At 51.8% G+C, this 17,645-nt stretch overlaps 1 protein-coding gene across 10 annotated transcripts in view; it reads left to right on the forward strand.

The window, feature by feature from the left end:
- The window catches only part of APBB2 (amyloid beta precursor protein binding family B member 2), a 336,993-nt gene that overhangs the window by 311,472 nt on the left and 7,876 nt on the right, over positions 1 to 17,645 (forward strand). For 8 of the 10 annotated variants that reach the window (XM_079777652.1, XM_079777646.1, XM_079777650.1 and 5 more), the window contains 4 exons: positions 11,986 to 12,100; positions 13,500 to 13,587; positions 14,491 to 14,574; positions 16,644 to 16,759. In XM_079777652.1, coding sequence (XP_079633778.1) covers positions 11,986 to 12,100; positions 13,500 to 13,587; positions 14,491 to 14,574; positions 16,644 to 16,759 — 403 coding nt within the window. The remainder of the gene's footprint in view (positions 1 to 11,985; positions 12,101 to 13,499; positions 13,588 to 14,490; positions 14,575 to 16,643; positions 16,760 to 17,645) is intronic. The other 2 variants (XM_079777651.1, XM_079777647.1) reach the window with 1 other exon arrangement.

Raw genomic sequence — 17,645 nt, forward strand, 5'->3', positions numbered from 1 at the left:
TGACCCAGGCAGCAGGCATAGAGAGCACAACGGCTCTAGGGCAGAGACAGGCCTGTGTACCAGTTGGAGAACAGAAGCATCCAGGTGTGGCTGGAGCCCAGCGGGCATAGGAGAGGCAGGAAGTGAAGTTAGAGAGATGGGTGGGAAGTTTGAGTGGGATCATAAGCAGGGAAGCACCAGGGTCAGAGGCTGCTGAGCAAAGGAGGAAATCCTCAGTCTTTGCCCCAGACAGTTATTCAGACCAAACATAACACTTAATTTTTGTCACCAGGCCCAGCAGTGATGGAACCAAAAATCCAATCAGGAGAGAGACACAAGCAGAGGCCACCTCTCCTCATCCAAAGGTGGGGTTCTGAGGAGCCCATTAATGGAGAGGGAGGCGGGCTTAGGTGGCCAGGTGCCCCAAAAACAAAGGAGAGGAGACTGGCCGGGCAGACCTGTGTTCCACTTACAGATCCACCACTTTCTAGCTGTGGGGGTTCGAGCAAGTTCACTTCAATTCCATGGATTTTCGATTCCTTGTTTGTAAAATGAGCGCTTCCTCTGCAGGGTTATTGTGTGGCGTGGCCATATAATGCACACCCAAGACAGCCTGGCTGATCGCAGGCTCAATAAAGGGGAGCGGCTGTTGCTATTTTGTTATTAGCCATCAGTCATCCTCGTGTTGCTGTCTCTTTTTGTTTAGGTATTATTGAGTTTATAGAGGGTCAGTGTTACCAAAATCAAAGGGTTTGGTGCTTGGGGTGTTCCACTAAAAAACTAGACGTGGTTGTGTGATTGTTAGGTAGTTTTGTTTACTTGCAACAAGTAAAGGAGTCAGGGGACTCATGTCCACAGTCCTTTCTCCGCCTGGAGGGAGGCTTAGCCATTGCTTATGTATACTGTTTGGTTAATTGCATGTTAATTTCTTCTTTGCAGTTCTGGTTGCAATTCAGGTCAAGCTCATCCACTTGCAGCTGCCTCTTGCAAAAATATGGTACTACATTTTCACATTTAGCAATAATAGCGTTTAGTAAGAACCACCCAGATCTTGAGACCCTTGTCCTATCAAACATCCTGTATAATAAAAGACTAATATGCAAATTGTTCCCATGGGCGGGAGTTCACCCAACCCGGAGTTAGGTGTGCGCTGACCACCAGGGCGTGGCGCTGGCAGTGGGCGGCAGTGGAGGTGCTGCTGGCCCCAAGGGCCCCGATGAGAGCGGGACGGTGGTGGGATGGTGGAGCAGGTGAACAGGCGGTGCCAGGCCAAGGCAGGTGTGAGTGGGGGCCCCGATCGCCCCACAGATGGGTCCTGATCACCAGCCAGACCTAGGGACCCTACCCGTGCACGATTTTCATGCACCGGGCCTCTAGGCAGGAATAATGTTATCTGGATGGACATTCACAAAATTTAAATGAAGGCCCAGTGCCTTGGCTTTTTGTGTCATTGACACTGGTGTGCCTTCTGTCTGCACAGAGAAATGGGATTGGCCATGTCATGATAGCCCTAAATCCTCTTAAAAATTTAGGACAATTTAGGAACTGGTATAAGAGTGTGCCTTGCCCACAAGAAGCCCTCTGCTGTGGCTGGGTAAGAGAATTCATCCTCAGGCTCACCGCGGTTTTAGCCAGCAGTTTTGTTTGTACCTTGCCCGTGGTCTGTGCCCTCATTTTCCCTCTCTGTGTCAAAGCCTGTCAATAGTCACACCTTGTCAGAGAGGAGCCTCCTGGGCATTAAGTAGCTTTTGTTTTTGTTTTACCATTTCAACTTTCAGGAAGGAATCCAGCCCAGGGTTTCATAATTCAGGTATAATGTACATCATTTTTATCTTTTGATTATGCCCTAAATTTTATACCATGGAATTGTAACACTCTGTGAGTTACTTCTCACTGGAGAACTAAATGTAAGTCGTGCTTGTATTCTTTTGCTCAGATATTCAGATAAGTGAGATTGTTTTTTGTTTTTTTTCACTGTAATACAAAACAGATGAGAGCAGACACTTGTTCATTTGTGCTCTCTTGAAAGATGGATTTTTAAAAAATACTCACTTCCTGTTGCCTCTCAAATATGTTTTTCCCCTCATTAGTGAGCTGAGTGGTAACTATTGTGTCTTCTCTCCAGTGGCATGAGAAAGCCCTTTGTTTAGAAGGATGTGCCTTGCATTTCAATAACCTTGCACCACTTTAGGGCCTCAGCTTCACAACCAGTCCCATTGAAGCTGGAATTCCTCTTCCAGGTACAGGCTGTCCTGTGCTGGGCCGGAGCAGGGAGGTGGGAAAGAACGCGGCACCCTTGGTCAGAGATGGTGTTTCTGCCGCAGCCACGGGGTCCCGGGAAGGACGGAACCTTTTCCCTGAGCTTAATTTTCTTGTAACTCACCACACACCAGATGGTAAATTTGCATAAAACCTGCATTCCGTTTAGGTCAGAGGACTTTCCCCTGCCGGGTGTGGATACTAAAGGGGTCTGTGAGTGAGTTCCAGGGATTATTGAACCTTGGCCCCACCCACCTAAGAGTGTGCATAAAACTGTGGGTCAGCGCACATTTCTTTCTGGAGCGTTTTTATCAGATTCCAAAAGGTCCCAGGATCCAAAACAGGTTAGGAAGGAACCTTCCTGTTGGCATACCTCCCTCTTCACCCCCTAGTTAGTTACCACACGGGTTAGCACGCACATCAGGTGCACACTGCGCACACCATCAGGCTGTGCGAGCTTTATGCAGATTAAAGAGTAATCCTTACAGCACTCTTAGTACCAGTGTTATTCCCATTTTACAGATGAGGAAACTGAGGAACACAGAGGCCAAGGGCCTTGTCCAAGGGCGAATAGCTAATCAATGTCAGGGACAAAAAAAACACAAACACTTGAAGCTGGTGGGGGGGGGCAGAAATAAACAGGTTCAGGTACAGCAGTTGGCATGGGAGTTTTCATGAAGTTTTATAGTTTTAACTTCGTTATCACATGGAGGATGCTGGCCTGTGCTGCTACTCTAAGACCCCCGGTGATGAAAGACACGCATCAAACAGTAGCCCGAAGCAGAGAGTCCTGTGAAAATGGAGGAGAAGTACACTGGCGGGTCTGCTCTCCGGGCTCAGCTTGTGTGGTCGTGTGCTGCATGAGAAATAGGTGGCCGGGCCGGGGGTTCGGCAATGTCTTCCAAAAAGCCAGAGCAGACGCTGTCCTTCTGGTGTGCTGTTTATTTGGGGGGAATTTCCTACTCATTTGGATGCCCGGCTACACATGCCAAGTAGTTCTGCTATGTCAGGCTTATTTTAATGAAAACAATGCCAATTACTCCCACATTCATTTTCCCTAGAAACAGCCCCTGCGAGCATGCTGATCAGGCAGCCCCGGCTGTGTGGCTGGTGTGGGATTATTTCTGGGGTTTAGTTCTCCCCACTGGTGTCGTGTACAGTGAGAAGGGAGTGAGCTTGCGCCTGACTAAATATAGCCTTCTCCGCTCTCAGGATGGTGTGTGTCAGGCAGAAGCCCGGCCTGGGTGCTGATGGTTTTTCCCCCAGCAAATTTATAAGGTGTCAAATCGCTGGAGCCGCTGCCACTGTGACTCTTCCGCATTTTTTAAAGGACATTTCAGAGGTCGTTCTAAAGCCCCTGCTTATGGCCGGTTTTCACTTCAACACTTAAATCAGGTTAATTGTGTCTAATACCCCCAACACAGTTAACCTTGTTAAAAGTTTGTAGTGTCGTTTTTTCCACGTTCAGCCCTAATGGAAAAAAACACAGCGGGTCCATAGCGATGTTATTTCTTTAAGTGAATGCTAGTAATGGGTCTGATTTAAAATAACCGAGGCTCCAATAATAATTATGCACAAAGAAGCATGTTGTATTCTTAGGTCTCTAGATTTAAGGTTATTGAGCAGTGTTTTTTGGGTTTGTTGTTTTTTTTTTTGTCATTCACTAGGCATAAGCTTTTTATGCAGAGTAACAAATTAAGAACAGTTGGGTAGATGTCAGAATCTAGTCAAGGAAATGCTACCCGCTCATTCTTTGTAGTGAGAGTCAAGCCGTTCACAGGTCTGTTTCTGATAAAAATCCGAGCACTGTGCAATTCCTTGACTGACACTCTAGTTGGCGATGAGAAACCCAGGACTCAGAGTGGGTAAGCTTCTCATGTTAACTCAGCATTAGATTCGAATCCAGGTCTTTTGGATCCTTTGCTAATGGTCTGCTTGCCTCCAAAGACTAACTTTGGTAGTGGGTCCAAGGCAGAGCAGAGGGGCATGGGCGGGAGGTGACTTCCCCGCGTCCCGTGGTCAGTGGTACCTGGCCAATCCACGGAGAGGGCCACAGGTCCCTCCTCCCGCCGACAGTCTGGGTGTGGTGTTGTTCTAGACTGACTGCTGTGTGTGCATCACCACACGCACTCGAACTCGGTTGCTTTTCATATGAGACCGGATATCGGTGACGGGGACCGTCTGCCTCTTTGGTTTCTCCTCTTAGTGCGCCGTGGTGAGGCCCTGTCAGGACGTGCCGCTCTGCCTTTCCACGTAGTGACTGTGGCTCCCTGTCCGGTGAGCTTGCGTTTCACATCACACATTTAGCTGTCATATCTGCAGGGTCCCGCGCGCTGCTCCGTGACCCTGGCCACAGGGCGCCTGAGAAGGCGGGTTTCTTCCTTGCCCCCATGTGACGGGCGCCCCCCACCTCTGCCGTCCCGTTGCTCCATGTTGAATGCACACATGTGACCGACGTGGGGCTCTGCTCTCACACGCTTGCAGCGGCGGTGACAAGAGCAGAAGGGGGCGGTGCGCACTCGGTCAGGAGTTTAAGGGGCTCCGGGCGGCTCCGGGGATGGAATCCATGTAAAGTGTTCGGCTGCAGACCTCCCATTGCTCCCAGCGTTTCTCTGCTTCCCCGGCTCATCCCCTGTCCTCACCCTTTCCGCTTTCACTCACCGGCCGGCCCCCTTCCCACCTCTGCCCTGCCCTGCCCTGCCCCCGCCCCCCTGTCCTGCAGCCCTCTCTGGAGCCACTTCAGTGAGAGTCCCTCGGTTATAACGTTGCAGCTCTATTAATAGGATGTCAGGCGTGTTGGTAAAACAGGTACGGCCGTGTCCACGTCATTGTTCCCATATGGTTTTTATTGGGAGCAGGTGGAGCTGGAACCCGGGGCTGCGTGCCCGGCCTGTGTTTACTGCAAACAGTTTCCTGTATTTGACGGGGATATTTTAAGCTCGATTACCTCCCCCGGCTGATATGTTGCCTTGTAAACTCAGCTGGTTCTCTTGGCTTCGTGGTAACATGGCTCAAAATACACACTTCGGTGTAAGAGTTCAGCTAAAATAAGCACCGAAAGGTTATTCATTGCAGCCGAGTTGGGGAATAAGATGGGATGGCAGTGCTCCGAGCTGCTGTCAACGGGGTGGTTTTACTCGTATTTGCCGGATGCCGTGTGAATGCTAACGTGCTGTTTTCTGCTCTGTTCCCTCATGCCTTCCCGGATGCAGAGAGAGGTAACCATTGATTTTTCACTTCTCCCCCCTTCCTGGTGCCTTCGTGTCTGGCAAAGCTCACTTGCTGTCTGTCTCCATGCCACATGCCACTGTCACAGCCGTCCTTGTCTTTGGGAGACAGAACTTTATTTTGTTTAACATTTTATCATCATCATTGTCGTGTGTCCTGGTTTTAAAGCAAAGCGTTGACTTGCATCTGGGTCCCTAATCCTCTTTGTCTCTGGCCCTGTTTGGGGAAGGTGATGGGCAGCTGAACGAGGGACGTGGTCACTGGCGGGTGGCAGGAGTATTTAGTTACGTGCCACGCTGGGTAAGGAGGCTTCTCCCGCTCCTTGGAGAAGTAATATCAGGACTTGCTTAGGCTACGTATTGGCGAGTTTTATCGGTGAGGTTTGGCTCTAGGCTAATAGCAGAAGGCCTGGCTCCATGTCCATCTCGATTCTGGGCCCACAGACGTGGAATTCCGAGCAGCCTGTGGGAAGCGTGTTACTCTGACGTGGAAGGCATTGACGCCTCGGGTCTGTGCGTCTCCGGGCGCTGAATGTCCGCGTGCCCGTCGGGCCGAGTGGAGGCTTTAATCTCCTCACTCCATAGCTCTGTCACGTAAGAGAAGCTCCCCTTTCCCCACATTTTTTGTTTTTCAGCTGCAGTTTACACTCGGTGTTATTTTGTATTAGTTTCAGGTGCACCGCTTCGCGGTTAGACAGTCACCTGCTTCACAGAGTGCTCCCCCCTGGTGTTTTCAGTGCCCGCCTGGCCCCACACACAGTTACTGGTGTTACTGACTACACTCCCTATGCTGTGCTTTACATCCTGTGACTGTCCTATAACTGCCGGTTCGTACTTCTTAAACCCTTCACCTCTCTCCATTTTTTAAAATATATATTTTTTCAATTGATTTCAGAGAGGAAGGGAGAGGGAGAAAAAGACAGAAGCATCAATGATGAGGGAGAATCATTGACTGGCTGCCTCCTGCACGCCCCCCGCTGGGGATCGAGCCCGCAACCCACTCATGTGCCATTGGCTGGAATCAAACCGTGACCTCCTGGTTCATAGGTCGATGCTGAACCACTGAGCAACACCGGCCGGGAACCTCTCCCCATTTTTGATAAAAGGAGAACGTCTTGAAATGTTTCTCCTTGAAGGACTGATCCTGGTTACTGCTTGGCAAAGTCAGGAGACACAGGCCATCGCCTTAGAGCGGATCTCGGTGACCCACCTGGCTGAGGCCCCTGTCCTCCCCGAGGAGGCGCTGCTGTCCGTGCTCAGCGGGGAGGAGGGAGCAGGAAATGGCACAGACTGAGGGGGGCACTCCCAGGACCAGCCTTCCGGACGGTATGGTGAAGAGAACTTGTGAGCCTGACCTCTGGAGGTAGTGGAAGGCTCTGGAAGACGAGGGCTGGCTGTTGGGATGCGAGCCCCCTCGTCTAAAGGACTAAGTCCTGTGTGAGCCAACGGTGAGGCTGTTTTCAGCTGTGTGCGAGTTCCCACCCTCGGGTCTTTGCACTGGGAAGCCGTTGCTCTGAAAATGAACAGCAAGACTGCGTCAGAGACGGCTGCCAACCCAGGTCCGCCCAGGCCACCCGGACTGTGTGCAGGCGGTGGTTTCAGATCTGCTCACACGGCCTGTGTGGACTCATGGAGGTGCCTGGGGAGGGGCTCCCTGTGGAGAAGGGTTTACCCGGGTGATAAGTTCCTGGGGGACACCTTTTAGAATTCACTCAGTCAGCATCTGAAGCTTGGCAAGGAAGGAAAAGGAAAGTTGAGTTTACCAGGCTGGAGCCTGAGCTTTGTGCTGTTAATGATGCTCACGTGTGGTGCATATTCCACGGGGAAAATTAGAAAACAAAGGCCTGTGTGTGTGTGTGTGTGTGTGTGTGAGAGAGAGAGAGAGAGAGAGAGAGAGAGAGAGAGAGAGAGAGAGAGAGGTGAGAAGAAACCTTCTGGATTGGCCATCTAGGAAGATGACATTTCTCAATCCCTTTCTCCCTCATCCCTCCTCCCACCCTCAAAACAAGCTTTTCAGAACACCATCAGAATATAAGGGCAGGCAGTCTTGAAACAGGACTCCTCCCCGCAGGCCCTGTGCAGGTGGAGCACAGAGGAGAGAAGGTCCTTTATCACAGAGGGCTAGAAATGGGATGCTTGGACCAAATCTCTCTGCGGCTGTTCTGTCCTTATTTGCAGGTGGGGCCCACCCTCTGCAGTAGTAACACCTCTGTGGTTTACAGAAAGATAGGCTGGGAGGAAAGGGCCTTTACATACAATTCAGCGAGTCTTAACATAAGTCATATGCATGCAAGTGGTCATTAAAACATCCCTCATGGGTTAGGAGGCAGTACTTTAGGCTTTTTCTTGTACTTGTTTTACCACATTTATAATGATACTAGAGGCCCAGTGCACAACATTTGTTTGGGGTGGGGGTGGTCCCTCAGCCCGGCCTGTACCCTCTCACAGTCCGGGACCCTTGAGGGATGTCCGACTGCTGGCTTGGGCCCGCTCCCCACGCCAGCAGTTGGACATCCCCTGTGGGGTCATTAGAACTGCGGGAGCAGCTGCGCTCGCCAGCGTGAGCGGCGCTCCCACTGTGGGAGCACACTGACCACCAGGGGGCAGCTCCTGCGTTGAGCGTCTGCCTCCTGGTGGTCAGTGTGCATCATAGCAACCGGTCTTTCAGCGGTTCTGTCGATTTGCATATTAGCCTTTTATTATATAGGATGGCGCAGATCAAATACCATTATTCGAATGCCTGTCACTTGCCAGCCTTCGCAAGTTCCTGGCTTCAAACATGATGTGTATTTGACCTGAGCAAATTTGGGTTCTGGGGAGGACGGTGTCACATTGTGGAGATGTGGTAAGGGACCCTCACCGAGGGGGTTTGGGGACAGACAGAGTGGAAGGGAGTCTAATAGAAAAGAAAGGGGTGTTACTGCCAGACAGGCCCCGGGCTGCGTGTTACTCACAAGGTCAGCTTGTTCCCGCGCGGCCCCAGGAAGCAGAGCTCGATCCCACAAGCAACAGTCGCAGGGAGGCAAGTTTCAGCTCATTATTTAGGGGGGGAAAATATTCTGGTTCACTAGAAATGTTCCAGCAATGGGAGACAGGCTGATTGATTGAGATTTCATGTTACTGACATGGCCCAGGCACCACCTGCCCAGACTGCTGTAGACGGGACTTCGAAATGTTCGTCTAGGTCAGTGGTCGGCAAACCCATTCGTCAGCAGGGCCACATATCAGCAGTACAACGATTGGAATTTCTTTTCAGAGCCGAAAACCAACTTCCACGCATGGGCCACGAAGTTTCACTCGCACTGTACGTGCGCGCCCGCACGTGGTATTTTGTGGAAGAGCCACACTCAAGGGGCCAAAGAGCCGCCTGTGGCTCGCGAGCCGCAGTTTGCCGACCACGGGTCTAGGTGACCAGTGAGAAGTCTGTAGATGCCTCTTGAAGTCCTTTCAAAGAAGATAAAAACATAAGCAAATTCTATTCATGTAAGAACGTGATGGATCTGGAAGTTTGCGCCTCGGAGCCAGAAAGGGCCCTTGGAAATGGTGGGTTTTTTTTGTGATTTTTTGGCATATCCCCCTTATTTAGTGATGAGATTAGGCTCCATGCCCAAGGTTCTGTACCTCAGTAGAACCAGTAATAAAATAGGACTAGAATTCATTGCCCTCCGGTTGTTCTGCACTGTCTCTGAGAGCGGACAGGCACAGCCGAGACCTGCCTGGAACCACAGCTCCCATCCTTCGTGGTACAGATTTAAATACCGTAAGAAGCTCTTAGACACAGCAAGGGCCAGCAGGCCAGGCAGGCTTCTGGGCTGGACTGCACGGCGTGCAGGAGCCGTGGGCTCCAGCCCGGGCGGGAGGCCCGCGGTCAGCAGGTGAGGGAACTGCCATGAGTGGACACGAGGCCCGCGCTCTGGAGCAGACGGGAGAGCCCCTCGGCTGGAGGAAAGATGTGGGCAGAGTCGGAGGGACAAATCTGGGGAGTCCTGAAATCCAGACAAGATTTGTAGACTCCCTCTGGGTGGCCATAGAGCTTTGCAGGGATTTTTTTTTGGCCTCATAAGCATGGGGCGGACGGTGGCGTTTCGAAGGACAAGGCGTGGTGGGTGGCCAGCCTGTGTGGGTGTGACTTTAGGGTAAGTCTCGGGAGGAAGAGCAGCCAGAGGACGGGGGCCAAAACGGCTTCCCTTGAGCATGGGCTCCAGAAGTGATGCCTCCTCTCACCTCGTTTTTACGTAACACTTTGCCTTGATGGTGGTTGAGACTGGGATGGAAAGGCCTCTGAGCCACAGCCTGGAGGAAGGCTGCTCAGCCCTCGGCCTGGGCCAGCTCCTCGCTCAGCCCCAGCCCTCGGCCCGCTGCCACAGGACCCGCTGCTGCCTCTGACCGGGCGGCTGCTGCAGGCCTGTGCTTCAGGAAGGACGGGCACTCGGGTCCGATTGTAGCCAGGCCCCTCGACTGGGCATTGGGGATGAATAAGGCACAAGTCATCTTCGGGGAGCTGCATGGAATTGTGGGAAGACAAACCCATAAGGAAACATGTATGGCACCAAGTACATTGTATGGGGAGCCGGGGCAGCACCGGGCAGGGCACCCACCCGGCTTCAGCTGAGCCCTGAACCTCGACGGGGGCATGGAGACAGCATGGACAAAGGCAGGGCGGCGAGAGCCTGCTCATGCCTGCGTGGTGGGAGGGGGGGTGGGGGTGGGGGGACAGGCGAGGAAAGAGGGGTCCAGGGCATTTCAGAAGGTAAAATGGGCTGAACTTGGGGCTGGGGTGGGGAAGTCAGGAAGGACTCCTGGTTCTAGCGTGGAGGACACCAGCTGAGAGAGAAGGTAGGGAGGTCAGATGTGGGCGGGCTAGAGTTCAAGTGCCTGCGCGCTGTCAGGTAAAGGTGCCCCTGACCTGGAGCCGGGTTCAGGGAGTCCCACTGAGGGGCTGCCTGGGGCGTGGCAGGGCCTTGGAGCAGGCTTCCCCGCTAGGCCTTCACGGTGGCCAGTTGCCCCAGTGCCCCCATCCCCATGCCTTTCCGAGGAAGAGGAGGGTGTCTTGGGGAAAGTGTCAGTCACAGTCTGTGAGAAGACCGCCAGTTCTTACACTAATAGAAATCATTAAAAATAAGTTCATCTGTGATTATATATGCAGACACTATCCTGGCTTAGCAACGAACGCAAAGCAATCATCGTGATCCGTTACCAGGCGGGTACATCTCGCCATTTATTTTTCATAAACACTTTGATCTTTAAACCACTAACAGTGAGACACTGAGTTCTATGACATGGTTCTTTTGAAGCCAGATAATGTCACAGTAATTACCCTTCTCATCAGCAAAATAGACACCTAAGCCAGCCCCGGCTGCATGCTCCCCGCGGGCGGGGTCTGAGCTCACCCTGTGGTCGCCCGCCCTGAGCGCTGGAGTAGGAGTCCTGCTTGACAGAACCGGGTGCCTGGGGCAGGATCCAGTCTGTGGGATCTCTGTGCTCCGGCGCCCCCTGTGGCTGCCCGTCAGCTTCCGCCAGCTGCTGGGGTCCTCGTCTCTGTGCACATGTTGACGCATCAGAGCCTGTTTGCTTCTGCTGCCCTCTGTTGGTCACAGTTTCACTCATGCAAATTCGTGTTCTTCTCACACCTGTTTTATTTATAATCATATTTGTTTCTATAAAATTCCCTTTTCATTGAGGGTTGTTAGAGAGTCCAAGGCTACCGCCGAGCTGGTTTGGGGAACACTGTACAGGTGTACCTCGTTTTATTGCATTTAGCAGATACTACATTTTTTTTACAAATTGAAGGTTTGTGGCAACCCCACGCCAAGTGAGTCTTTTGGTGCCATTTTCCAACAGGCTCAGATGAAGGTTAGTGTTTCCAGCAATAAAGCATTTTCAGTGAGGGCATGCACATTATTTCTGTAGATATAGTGCTGTTGCATACTTAACAGACGACTGTTCAGTGTAAACACAACTTTTATAAGCACTGGGGAGCCAAAAATGACACGTGACTCACTGCATTACCCTGGTCTGGCACCAAACCCGCAGTATCTCCAAGATAAGCCCGAAACATCACTGAATGACAGAACTGAAGCTGTCCTACCCAGGGCACATCATGAGAAGAAGGCAGGGATCTTGGGAAAAGACAGTCATGCTGGGAACATAGAAGGCAGCAGGGAAAGAGGAAGTCCACGTAGCAGGTGGAGTGACTCCATGAAAGAAGCCGTAGGCCCGAGTCTGCAGGAGCTGAGCAGGGCTGCGGAGACAGGACACTGTGGACACCACTCAGTCACAGGGCCGCCAGGAGTCAGACCCAACGGCACCTAACGCACACATGCCTGGGTCCTGTTCCTCAGAAATGAATTCCTAATGTCCATAAAGCTGTTCCTCTGCTTTAGGTAGCTGTCGAATTTTTTTTAACCATTGCATACTGTTGACCACTGACCCATGGGCCACCGGCTCAGTTAGCATTCTCCACCAGAGTGTGTTTGTCAAGATTCCTTTTCTAACATCCTGATGAATTTTGTTTGTACAGAGATTTTGCTTATGTAGCAAGAGACAGAGATACAAGAATTTTGAAATGTCATGTATTTCGATGTGACACACCAGCAAAAGCCATCGCCACAAGTCTCCACGAGATCTGTTCCAAGGTAAGGTGGGTCAGGGTGCAGTGGCTCATCCCTCTCTTTCCTCACTGCTGAGCAGGGAGCGGGGTGGAGGGGTGGGAGGGTGGCCCGCTGACCGCACATTGAGCCGCAGGCCCAGACACAGCGCTCTGGGGAGGACACTGGAGACACCATGTCTTTTGTTCCACGTGGAGGGAAAGCTTGGGCCGGGAATGAAGATGTGAGTTGCTTTGGGGATCATTGAAGGGGTGCTCCCTTCCTTCCTTCAAACCCACAGCACCATAAACGAGTGAAAGTGATGGCTCTCCTAACGGAAAGGAGACCATTTGGAAGACGGCTGACAGATTTAGACAGTTTGAGAATAACAGCGACAGCAGCTAATATTTCTGAGTGCTTACATTTAATCCTAGAACTGACATAACATTATTATTATTAGGGACATAAATATTATCATCCCCACGTACACTGGAGGAAAAGAGACACAAGGGGTCAGGTGACTTGCTCAAGGTCACATAGCTAGTAAGTGGCGGAGGCGGGATTTAAACCCATGTCCGGTCGTCTCTCCCCTTACCCATGGCTTCATGTTCTGCGGTTACAGTAACCCACGGTCAACCTCAATCTGAAAATACTCAATGGAAAACTCCAGGAACAAACAATTCATACATTTTAACTTGCACATCATTCTGAGTAGCGTAATGAAATCTCGTGCCATCCTGCACCATCCGGCCCAAGACATGACTCCTCCCTTTGTCCGGCATATCCACGCTGTATATTCCGCCCGCCCATTAGTCACTTAGCCGTCCTGTTATCAGGGCAGCTATCTCGGTATCACAGGGCTTGTGATCAAGTAACCCTTATTTTATTTACGAATGGCTCCAAAGCCATTCGTATAACTTTCATCAACGTATATTGTTATAGTTGTTCTATTTTATTGTTGTTGTTGTTAATCTCTTACTGTGCCTAATTTATCATGGATATGTATGTAGAGGGGGAAAAACAAAGCATTTACAGGGTTCAGTACTGTCCACGGTTTCAGGCAGGCACTGGGGCTTGGCATGGATCCCTGTGGAACAGAGGGGATGTGCTTTGTCCCCAGAGCCCTGAAAATGGTACCTGAGAGTCATCGCCCAGAAGCAATGGGGGACGCCCTCAGTGGGCCAGCAGGTCCCCACAGGCCAGGGATATTTGTGTGGGTTGTGTTAGTAACAATGGGAGTGAAGGGAAGAATAAATGTCAACTGATTAGGAGACTGTTACTGTGAGGCATAGTTACCCACCTCGCATCCCTAGGGAAAATGGCACCGTTCTCAGACTAGGCAGCTGGTTTAACGTGGAAGTACAGTCTGCTCGGGTACCTGACTGGCTCGAATTGCGGCGGGCGAGCTCTGTAACCACAAGCCCACGCTGTGATCTCTCTGCTCCAGATTATGGCCGAACGGAAGAACGCCAAAGCCCTGGCCTGCGGTTCCTCACAGGAAAGAGCCAATGTGAATCTCGACGTTCCCTTGCAAGGTAGGTCGGCGGCACCTGCTCTCTTCCCGATGGCGCTCTCCATCCTACTCAGGAACCGAAGGGTCCGGCATCGTCCCCTGGTGCTCCTCATCCCCTTAAAACCACGCTCACGTCCACCAGCACGTGCTGAGCGGGACCTCGGGGCCCCCACGGCTCAGAGTTGATTGGTGTCAATGGGATTGGACATAAAGGGCCAGGATGAGTTTTGTTGTTGAACAAGATTAACAAATATTATCCTTGGTGGTTTTCTAACTCATCTACAGCCTGGCTAAGGACCAGCTAGCTAAAAAATATGCGGGTTGATATTTGGGGGGGGTCCTGTTTAGTTATTTTCCCTGGTTGCACCCTTGGTGATTAAATTTTCTCTGGGCGTCAACCACACCTAACATATAGGACATCAAACGCTGTTCTTTAGTGCACATCAAAGAGACAAGGACAACTTTAACACATAGATTCCAGGCTCTGCTTTTTTTTTTTTTTTAATTTCAGAGAGGAAGGGAAAGGTAGAGATAGAAATATCAGTGATGAGAGAGAATCATTGATCGGCTGTCTCCTGCACGCCCCACACTGGGGATTGAGCCCACAACCTGGGCATGTGCCCTGACCAGGAATCCAACAGTGACCTCCTTCCTGGTTCATAGGTCGATGCTCAGCCACTGAGCCACGCCAGCTGGGCTGGGTCCTGCTTTCCAATGTGTCTCCGCCTGGGAAATGAAAGTTGAATGGGATTGTGATTGACGGAGCCCCAGCGTCTCTGTTCTTATAGAGCAAGGGCCTCGTTTACCTCCAGAAACAGAGGACAGTGTGGCACCGGGAGTGCGTTCCAGATGACACAGGGTGATGGCTGTTCTTGTGTGCGTGTTGGAACCACAGAGAAAGATGTGCTGCTTTTGTTTCCTGCAGTAGATTTCCCGACACCAAAGACTGAGCTGGTGCAGAAGTTCCACGTGCAGTACTTGGGCATGTTACCTGTGGACAAGCCAGTCGGTACGTGAGGCCTGTTTGTCTTTGCACCTGCAGGTGTTGGGGAGCTCGGGGGCGTGTCCGCCCTCCCATAACGGGGGGTCTGCTGTTTCGGCCCCTTTCCTTATCTTGAATCAGGCCCTTGCGCTATCACAGCCGGAGCACACAGGCAATCCTGATGGAAAGAGCGAGGAGGACAGGCTAAGCCCCTTGATCCCCAGAACGCAGGGACGTTGATAAAGCGGCACCTGTTTCTCGTTACGCAGCATTCTGGAGAAGCGTGACCCAGGGCTTTGCTGCTCTCCAGTGGGGCTTCCGTCTCTGGGGCGCCTGCTTCAGTCCCTGTCACCTGGTGCCAGTGGGGAGGGCTGGGAGTCCTCATGCTTTCCCTTCAAGGTGTGGCCAGGAAGCAGCGCACACAGCAGTCAGCTCACATCCAGGGGCGGGGCCTCGCTGCTTGGCCATAGGAAGCTGGGAGGCCGCGGGAGGTGCGCCTTGACCGGGACGGACCCTCGTGCTGCTGGGGGTGTAAAATCGTACCGCTGCTTGGGGAAACGGTCTGGCAGATCCTCAGAGCATCAGACATGGAGTCACCGTGTGACCCAGGAATTCCCAGGCACATACCCCAGTGCAATGAAAACATCCGTCCTCAGAAATGTGCTCGTGAATGTTCACAGCAGCCTTATTGTAACGATCAAAAGGTAGAAACAAGCCGGATGCCCATCAGCTGACACGTGGATAAATGAGGTGTGATGCTGCCAGACAGAGGGGTCTGACTTGGCAAGGAAAAGGGATGGCGTGCTGGCACACACTGCCTGCCACGTGATGAACCTTGACCACGTGTGCGAAGTGGGAGGAGCCAGTCCCGAAGGCCCACGTACTCTGGTTCCACGTGTGGGAAATGTCCAGAACAGGCAAATCTCTAGATGGAAATTAAGTGATTGCCTAGGGCTAGGGGGCTGGGAGGCCATGGAGGGTGACTCCTAAAAGGTACAGGGTTTCTTGGTGGGCTGATGAAGATTTTCTAAAGGGGGCTGTGGTGATGGTTGCACAACTCTGAATGTACAAAAACAAACTGAATTATACATTAGAAAGTTATTTTAATCCTCACCTGCGGATGTTTTATTGATTTTATTTTATTTTTTTTAATCCTCACCCAAGGATATTTTTTTCCATTGATTTTTAGAGAGAGTGGAAAGAGTGGGGGAGAGAGGAGAGAGAGAAACTTCTATGTGAGAGAGACACATTGACTGTTTGCCTCCTGCATGCATCCTGACTGGGCCCAGGGCGGGGGATTAGACCTGCAACCCTTTGATGCACAGGCCAATGCTCTCACTACTGAGCCACACCGGCCAGGGCTGTTTTACTGACTTTAGAGGGAGGGGAAGGAAGAGAAAGAAACATCGATGTTTGAGAGTAACATCAATTGGTTGCCTCCTTCCTGTACGCGCCTCCACTGGGGATTGAACCCGAAATCTAGGTATGTGCCCTGACCAGGAATTGAACCCACCGTCTTTCAGTGTGTGGGACGATGCTCCAACCAACTGAGCATCACGGCCTGGGCTGAATTAGACACTTGGAGTGAGCAACTTGTATGTTAATGTGAATTATATCGCAATATAATTCCATTCCCCTCCAAAAAACAGCTGTGGGAACACCCAGTAAAAGTGCCCCATTGAATAGCTCCTACAACTTTGGTCAAGGTGCCACCCTGCTTGGCCTTGTTGAAGCAACAACGTAAATGGTGGCTTCTGTTGGGTCCCCTTTCCCAAAGCTCTGTGCTTAGAAAAACGTGGCATTTGCTTGAGTGCTGTTTATACAGTCGGGGCTGGGGAACCTTGAGAGAGAGGGAAAGGAGCCTGTGGTCCGATCAGACAGGACATCCCTCACTACATCTCAGATGTCTCCTGACCCTTCCAGGGGAAAAGGCTGGCATTTTATGTTTTTAAGCCAACATGAGAAATGAAATGTCTTCTGGGGCTATAAAAAAAAAGATCAGCCTGGGTGCAGCTGTTACTGGGTGATTTGGGCCCACATTTGTGAGTGATACGTAGCTATAGGGCCTTTTTCAATGATTCCTTCAATCCATGCAGGAATGGATACCCTGAACAATGCCATAGAAAGTCTAATGACCTCGTCCAGCCAGGAGGATTGGCCATCCGTGAACATGAGCGTGGCCGATGCCACCGTGACGGTCATCAGTGAGAAGGTAAGAAGGATCGCGCATGCACTTGGCCTGTCTGGGTGACACTGGGGTTCTGGACACGCAGTCTTCCGTGAAACTTAGGTACCTAGCCAGGGCTGGAGCTCTGGGGAGTTGTGCTTGCTTATGATTAAAATAGCCTCCATTAAAAAAAAAAAAAGATTTGCCCTTTGCGTCTGGGTGTCTGCACACCTTTGCTTCCACTCTGGTGCTCTGCTTCCTTCCCCCTCATCTGCCCGAGAGAGGGAGGTCATTTGCTGGCGGTCCTGGAGGCACTAGCACTATCGCACTGGTGGTTTGGTTTTCTGGCCGGTCCCTCTCGGGCTCTGGTGGCAAGTGGGCTGTATTTTCTGGGGTTGGGGGGCAGGAGAGGCTTCCATTATCGGAGATCCTGCGGTTTGGTAGTAGCAGGGGCCACTGGTCATCTTGAGTGAGGCCAGCATTCGCCTCCACTCACATTATCCCAACTTCGTGGTGGAAGAAACTGAAGCACAGAGAGGTTAGTTAACGACCCAGGGTCACAGAGCTGGACGCAGCAGGGTCAGGACTGAACACAGGCAGGCTGGCTCCAGACTCTCCCTCCTCTCTGCCTGTGTGAAACACGGTCATGGAAAGACGGCGCATCCGCGGCGGCTCCTCTGTCCTCCGGCAGGTCACCTTCAGGCCCGCTTCGCCTTCGAAGGGAGAGGAGGACGCTCACTGACCCCGCCTGCCTGTCTCTCCGGCGTGCGGCACTGGGTTCTCCTCGGTCGCCAAACGGGTCGCGCCCTTTCCTGCTCCTGTGCTCCACGCCTGTGCCTCACCCAGATTTCCACTTGAACATAATGTCTCCCCAGAAAACTCCCAGGCCTCCCAGACTAGCTCAGTTGGCCTGTTAATCCCACAGCACCTG

This window comes from Cnephaeus nilssonii, assembly GCF_951640355.1.
Source record: "Cnephaeus nilssonii genome assembly, chromosome: 1".
Taxonomy (NCBI): domain Eukaryota; kingdom Metazoa; phylum Chordata; class Mammalia; order Chiroptera; family Vespertilionidae; genus Cnephaeus; species Cnephaeus nilssonii.